General features: G+C 35.3%; 1 protein-coding gene across 1 annotated transcript in view; it reads left to right on the forward strand.

The window, feature by feature from the left end:
• The window catches only part of LOC149226169 (scopoletin glucosyltransferase-like), a 67073-nt gene extending 58808 nt beyond the window's left edge, over positions 1–8265 (forward strand). The window contains exon 2 of the mRNA XM_089380127.1: positions 7085–8265. Coding sequence (XP_089236253.1) covers positions 7085–8265 — 1181 coding nt within the window. The remainder of the gene's footprint in view (positions 1–7084) is intronic.
• The last annotated feature ends 255 nt before the right edge of the window (positions 8266–8520 follow it).

The following is an 8520-nucleotide window of genomic DNA, read 5'->3' on the forward strand; positions in this document are numbered from 1 at the left end:
TCCCAGATTATTTCCAATCAACAACCCAAATTAATAAAGCTTCTCCCCCCCTCCGGAACTATGCCCAACAAAAAATTTCCTAGAATGTAACGAGAGTGTATTTTAATGATAATTCATGTTTCGTGGAACCCTACCTCCTGATAGAGATTTATCTGTGAACTAACATTGATTACCTCCACATCCTTTGATAGATTTCTCGTCAATGGATCCACCTCCTTAGAACCCTGTCTTCTGACAACAATTTTCATTAAAATGGATGAAGATTTTTTTTCATAAATTGAAAGATATATCCATAACAACAATAATAGGAATTTAACACCTATAACCAAAAATTGCAATGATATTTTCTCGTAAACTAACAGGAAGTTTGGCCATCACCTTTGTAGGCTACCATTGCAAGAATTTAGCCCTCTATGGTTAAATTTCACCCATTAACATCCAATTTCTAAGCATGGCACATCCCTCAAGCTTTGTTAGGTCCCTTTCCTATACAGATCTCGCTTCAATTTTAGAAATTTAACCATTTCCAATTCTTATGAATTTTATCAAACAATGTATAAGAAATCTATAACGTTTACCTGTAAGGGTTTTTTCTTGGTCCATGCAGGCCCAAATTTGTAACTTGTGCTCTGATACCACTTTGTAATACCCCCAACCCCCTGTCGGGAATCACTACGAACTACAAAAGCTTGGGTACTAACAAAATTTCAGCAGAAGCATATAAACCCTGGTAGTTTCCAAAATATTGGCTCATTTCTAGAGCCCCTATGACCACCCCAACCCAAGGCTAGTCCTCTATAATAATTTAATATCTTATGTATCTATCAATTTAGTCATACCAATTCTTCCATGGTGAATGCATGTGTACATGTTAATTTATTAATTTAAAAAATGCATATTAACTTTCACAAATCCTTCAATACCCAGTCGTTATATACCATGTAATAATTATCCATTTAATCACATGTTTAACTAGAAAATTATATACATGAGATAAATTATGCACAATAGAATCAACACACAAATACCAAAACCCAACTAGGGTTTACAGAAAAGTAGCATATAAATTTAATATATGGCAAAAAAATAAAATAAACTACAAAGTGAACACTTATCTGAACATACGACTAACTAGTTGCAGACCTTCCACATTCCACCCAGCAGTAGACCACGTAGTTCATAATATTTCAACTATAGGTCACCCCGACTTGGGGCCTCAACTCCATAGGAAACATTATGTACACTGAGTATCAAACATCAACACCGGCCAACGTACCAAACCCAACAGTATCAACCTCTAACCACAAGCTCATGCTTCACCACCCCATCTTGTTCCCGAGAGGAGAAAACCTTCTTTACACCTAGGAGTCCCTTAACGGTACCCACTTTCGAGGGTGCCTTACAACGAGCTAGGGTTGGTCTCAACCTTGTGGCTCCTAAGTGCTCATATTGCTCTCTCAGGCTTCCAAGTACCCTTTTAGGGCAAGCGGAAACAACTCCCAATCAGTTACAAAGCCTAAGCATGGGGTTCACTAACTGGTCACCAACACCAAGTTACACCAAAACCCCATGGCTTCCAAATCCATAAATTGGAGCCATCAAGGACCTCACCAAGATGCATCCTCTATGGCATGATTAAATGAATAACCATGCCCTAGTTAGGCATAGATTCCAAGCTTGGGGCTCACTGACTAACTAACAACCTAAAAAAAATCCATAATTGAATAATTCATTGAAAGAATTCCTTCACAAGTAAAACACTCACTTTATATATGAATGGTTGTGTCTTGCCATGTGGAACCCTCCAAATACACTTGTGATTTAGTTCCTTTTCATCATAAACTATCACATTAGAAAATTTTCCATCTTTCCTTGGAGTTGAATGCCCCCCCATACTCTTTTCCACAGAGTTAGCTTGCAACCAACCATTTTATTTTATTAATTTATGTACAAAGGTTATATCATGCTTTCAATTCCAAGCTCTCTGTACTTACAACCTCTAAAGGGATATATCCTAGGGAAATATTCCTCTAAAAATATATATAAAAAAATATACATGGTAGGTCCTAAAAATATACCTCATCTCACCTACCTATTGATCGCATGTATCTATCTCACCAGCCTAAATATCATATGTACATAGATTTACATCAACTAGATCAAGCATGGGTATTACAATTATGGTGAACATTAAAATAATCACTCTATATATATATATATATATATATATATATATATATATATCCCCAAGGGTTAGCTCAACTGGTCTAGAGCTAGACGTGAAGGTCTTTGATATTACTACTAATTTATGAAATTAGGTTTATGCGATCCATAACTTGTATGCTAAGAAATATTTAGGTAAAATCACATAAGAGAAATTTTTTGTCGACGCGTTTCGAACCATCAAGTGTGCTTCATCTTCAGGACTAGTTATTGTTGATCAGGAGTTCAACTCTCTTGAAATCCCTTAGGGAAAGGTCCCATAATCATGACCAACAATTTAGCAAGTTTACCTTCCAAGAAATGTGAGTACTCTCGGGTATATCATGATTTTATTCCAAGTAAAACACACACACACACACACACATATATCAGAAGTTGATATTTTTCATTTTATGTGAATTAAGATTGTATTACCTCGAAATTTCAGCATACATCAGATAAACATATCATTGTTCATGCAAAATTTAGTCTCAATTTTCCACTAGGGAAACCATATATGTTTACCATTAACTTAAATTCAAGTAATGTCAATTAAAAACATCTAATGCTTAGAAACTACTAAAATTACCATATGTTGGACTACAAGAAGAAATAAAATAGTTTCTAGAAGGCATAGCATGATGTTAAGAGTCTAAAGAGGTAACTAGAAATAGGTTATGTGCACTAGTATTTGTTGGAGAAAGAGGTTTTATATCACAATGAAAGTGTCTTTCTAGATGAGCTAGTTGGGCATCCAAACTAGCAAGATAGGATCATTGGTATCATTGCACTCACTTGATTTCATTCAAGGAGGAGGTGTTACCATTACGGTCTTCATGATTTTCCTTCAAGACCCTACATAGAAGAGTTTCCATCTACTAATGGAGTTCAAGTATTGGCTTCATCTTCCTCTGGTATGACCAAGTTCGGGAACCCAATTAGCTACATCTTCTTATAATTTTGAAACTAAATAGACTTGTCGATCATTTGTTTTGGGTGCTTCAAGTTGACATGTTTCGTCATGAATTTCATGGGGTGTAGCAGAATGGAAGACAAATGTCACTAGCTAGGCATCATGGGCTTGGGCATGAACTCTATATTGAGGTCTTCTACCCCCATTCCTTCAATGATGGCACGTTTATTGTTAGTAAATAATGCATCAGAAAAGAAATATCCAAGCTAGATAACGTAACCACAACAATACAACACTTAGTGGAATAAGACTAAGAAAACCCATAAGATGTAAACACCCATGGATTCTATGAAACTAGTGCAAGAAAGGCCAATATACAAATAAGAGAAAATAATGGTAGGGCATAAAATGCACCGAGAGACACTAAAATTTTGGCCATGAATTAACACAGTTGAATTCAAATCTAGAGACGAGTATATCATGCATGCATATGTAGGTTAATTCTAGCCCATCGCAGAAGGCCAACGACAATGCCTAGTTAATATCCCATGGATTATGTCATGACTCTGAGAATTTTCCACTGCACACAGACATTCTCAGGGAGTTATCCACGTGTGGCAAGGGAAAGTTCCAAGAATATTGGGAAAGCCAAGGAGTGAGAGACTTCCTCACATAATAGTCGAATAAAGGAAGTCTTGACATTGAAATTGTAAAAGGCATGCAGTTCGCATGTGTGTTTCCTGGTGATGGTTAACCACACCAACCCCTCGCCACTCCCCGCCCCCTTAAATGTTATGGGAAGTGATGGGATAGGGGGCTTTCCCTGACCTCCAATGTCCAATTGAACAACACCTCAATCGAGGGCATATACGATGTTGATATTGAAATATACTAGCACAATCATATAAATTGAATTACTAGTAAATATGGATAGACATCAAACTACTTATATATAAGAAGTTAATATTGCATCATATTGATTAACATGGATATTTAAATAGTTTATTATGATGATAGGCATGTCTATTTTGGAATAAGATTTCTAAAATTTTAATTTAATTATCAATAGTTATTATGTGATTAGTGGGGATTTAACCTCCACTAATATTTTAGAATAATTTTAGAATTATTCTCAAATTAAAGGTTGTTGTTGATCTCTAAAGTAGATATATATTATTTTCCCTTTCAATTAAAATTGATTAATTGTAAAAGATATCTTAAGAACCTATGAAACTTGTGATTTCAATGAATCCCTTATGGATTTTAGACAAATTAGATCAGATAATAAACTAGAAAAATCTTGAAAAAGTAGCCATATAAATTAAATCTATAGTAAATTCTCATAGGAATCAATCTATAATAAACATAAAAAAATCATAAAAACTAATTAAATTATAATTTTAAATTAAATTATTATAATTATTATTATTTATAAAAATAACTAATATATAAGTTAAACATATATACATATTTAAAAACACAGAACAAGATTCTCAACTATGGATATTTACCCTAGTTTACCATAGTGATTTTTAATTTGTGTATAGAGTTTGTTAAACATATATACATATTTAAAAACATAGAACAAGATTCTCAACTATGGATATTTACCCCAGTTTACCATAGTGATTTTTAATTTGTGTATAGAGTTTGTTATAATACCATGAGTTATCACCATGGTTTATCAATACCACATACCTAAAAACATAACTTTATGACACTTGTTGATATCACATTTTCTTTTAATTAATCAATTTAATTAAAGGAAAAAACATAACTGCTATGAAAACAAATCTCATCCTTTAATTTGTGTATATTACTAAGAATACTCTAGAATATTTCATGGAGGTTAAATCCCTACCATCCACCTAATAATTATTGGTAATTAAATTAAAATTTTGGAAGTCCTCATCCAAAATAGACATGCTTATTGACATAATAAAGCCATGGTATTATAAATTAAGAATCTCTATGATAAAGCGTGGATGAATCTCCATGGTGAAAAATCTTATTATATATCTTTTTAAATATATAAATGTTTAATTTATGTGTTAATTATTTTTATCATTAATAATAACAATAATAATAAAGTTATCATTTAGTTATTTTTTATGATTTTTTATTATTAGCAATGTGATAGATATCATGAAATAAGTGTTCTAATGCTTATTATGGATGGTTGTCTATTGGCATATATTAGTAATTTAATTTATATGGTTGCTAAAAAACACAATGTGTATAAGAGAAAGAGTTGCTTAATTCATTTTTTTCTCAATCTAGAATTGACACGGCTATTTTAAAATAAAAATAAAATATTATCTAAATGAAAAAACAATATAAATTAGAAACAAAAATTAATATACATATTTAATTAAATTTAATTAAAAGTTGTTTTTTAGAAAAATTTTGGGAAACTTCCCTGACTAGCCTCATGAGCATCAATGATGTCGTTATAAAATATACAGAAAAAAAAATAGGCAAAGTGAGATTATAAACATATTTTTTTAATATGCACAACATATTTTGCGATATGCACAATGAAATTGAACAAAGTAAGATTGAAATTAAAATATTATATATATATATTATATAATATAATATAATATATAATGTAGATATTTTATTTTTATTTTACTATATTATATTAATAATAATATAGATAAACTTAATTTAAAAATAATAATATTAACACTATCACTATACGATGAGTATTTGTATTTGTGTAATCATTTCAGAGAACAATGAAAATCATGCTAAAAATAAAAAAAAAAATTGGGAACCGGACTAGAGCAATGATAGCATACAGTAGAATAGAAACTTTTGCGGGTATGATGCTACCTATCAGACAGGAGAAACAAACGAAACGAGGCAACCAATATGCGTGATGATGACATGACATGACATGACGTAACAAGTAACGACATCCTATGGGGGAATTAACATAGGGGTCGGTCTCTAATGAGACTGTTTTTCGTTTTGAAAGTTATGTAAATATAGGTTATATATTGAGAAAAGATTTTGTAAATTTAATTTAAAATTGTTAAACTTAAAATTTAAGATTTTGTAAATTTAATTTAAAATTGTTAAACTTAAAATTTAAGATATTTTTGATAGTGTTGAATTTATTTCTACACTAACTATTTAAAACAATTAATCGGAGTCCTCCTTAACATAATGTTACATGTAATCCCATTTGCGGAACACAATTACCTATCCTATCCTAGTATAGGATAACACCATGAAAGCAAGATAATAGTAATAACAACCGATGCTATGTTATGCTATCCTATCCAATCTTAGTACATGTCATAATTTCCTCATCCTCTACACATACACATGCGATATCATCATCATTACTACTATGGTGAATAACGGGAATGATCGCCCGGCTGCGATTTCTTCTTCATTATCATAGCAGAACAGCCTATCCACACCAGGATCATCGCCGCTTTAATTGTAATAACAACAACCGTACATGCCATTTCCTCATCATCCTTCATCATCTCGATCTGCACACACACACATGCGATACCATCATCATTAGTAGTATGCAGAAGATCAATGTCCTCTCCCTGCATCTCGATCTGCACACACACATGCCATACCAACATCATTAGCATACCAACGAGAATGGTTCGCTCGGCTACCCGCCCTTTCCCTTTCAAAGCTCAATCAGATCCACATTCCATCATTCTGGCACTCATATCGTTTTCAATCACATTCCTTCTAATGCTTTCAAAGAAACACGCACGCGTATAATCTCGGACGCAACTTTCCCACGTTCATTTGAAATTTTATTCAATTCACTTTCGTCGTTGTAATCAATATATACAACCAAGGCCATAGCTCAGTACATCACTAGTATTACTGCACAACCTCATTGTCCGTATTACTGTACTTCTGCTGCTAATGGAAGAAAGCAAACTCACAGCTCCGCTGCCTGCATCATCAGTGATCTCTTTAGTACAGGATGGGTTCACAGCTCCGCTGCCAAGCTCGGGATCTCAAGCGTTGCTTTGTACACTATCGGGGCATACAGTCTGTCTGTGCTCCACGCCTTCGTCACGGCCTGCACGCCGCAGGACATCCCGCACGGTGACGACGAGATTTTTGAAATCCCCGGACTGAACTTCGCGAAGCTGCGCATGTCAGACTTTCCCCCGGGTTCGCGACGAAAGTCCAAGGGGTGGTACAAATTGCTTATCGAGGAGATTAACCGCGGCAGAGAGATGAAGCAGATGATACTCATTAATACGTTTGACGGCATCGATTCCTCGGGGATCAATCACATGAAGAGTTTGAATGCGGAGCCGGTGTTGAACATAGGTCCGCTACTCCCGCCCGCCGTTTTCGACAAGCAAGGAATCGATCGCGGAACGATGAATATCGTCCGAGGCAAGCCGGCGGATATCGACGATGAAACGTGCTTGCGGTGGCTGGGTTCCCAACGACCGGAGTCCGTAGTGTTCGTGTGTTTTGGGAGCATGTTCATTCTCAACCACGAACAACTCTGTGAGTTGTTGACAGGTTTGGACGCTAGCGGGCACGCTTTCATCTTGGCGTCCCGACTCCCAGATACAGTGGCCATGCAGTACCGACTGCCAGATACAGTGGCCTTGCCTGAGGGATTAAGGAACTTCGCGGAGAAAGGGAAGGGGCTAATTATACGGGGTTGGGCTCCTCAACTCCTTATTCTATCGCATCCTTCCATCGGTGCATTCCTCACTCATTGCGGGTGGAACTCTACGCTGGAGAGCATAAGCATGGGAGTACCCATGATCACTTGGCCCATCTCTCCAGAGCAATCGCTTAACTCGAAGCTCGTAGTAGAACAGCTGAATATAGCCACGAAACTATGCGTGGGTGCGCATAGTAAGCTGGATCAAGAGAAGGTGAAAAGAGCAGTGAACATGATTTTGGCGGAGCAAGAAGGGAAGAATATGAGAATGAGAGCTCAGGAACTGAGAAAGCTGGCCAAACGCGCTGTGAATAAAGACGGATCCGGATCTTCTTACAACAACCTTCTGACTTTTATTGAAAGAATCAAAAGCAAAATTGGCACCACACCTCCAGGGCCTCCCCCACCTCCAGGATCTCCCTCAACTAAAAGACCTCCCCATCTCCAGGATCTCCCCCAAGTAAAAGGGTAAAAGTGTAACCGTGATAATCTTTCACATTTCATGATGAAATTTGCATATTAAATAGTGGCCGCATTTCATAGTTTACAGAACTCATTCACGTTTATAGAGTAGTGGCATGAAAGTTGGGTAGTAGATTTCACTGGACTATCATGAGGAAGATAGGTATATGTTAATTCCATCCAAATTTTCATTTAGTTTTTTCAAGTTGGAGGAAAATAGGTATATGTTAATCCCAATGGGGATAGAATTGAATTGAAACTCTAT

This window comes from Pinus tabuliformis, chromosome J (genome assembly GCF_031772625.1).
Source record: "Pinus tabuliformis cultivar Carrire ecotype Pingquan chromosome J, CPIR1, whole genome shotgun sequence".
Classification (NCBI taxonomy): domain Eukaryota; kingdom Viridiplantae; phylum Streptophyta; class Pinopsida; order Pinales; family Pinaceae; genus Pinus; species Pinus tabuliformis.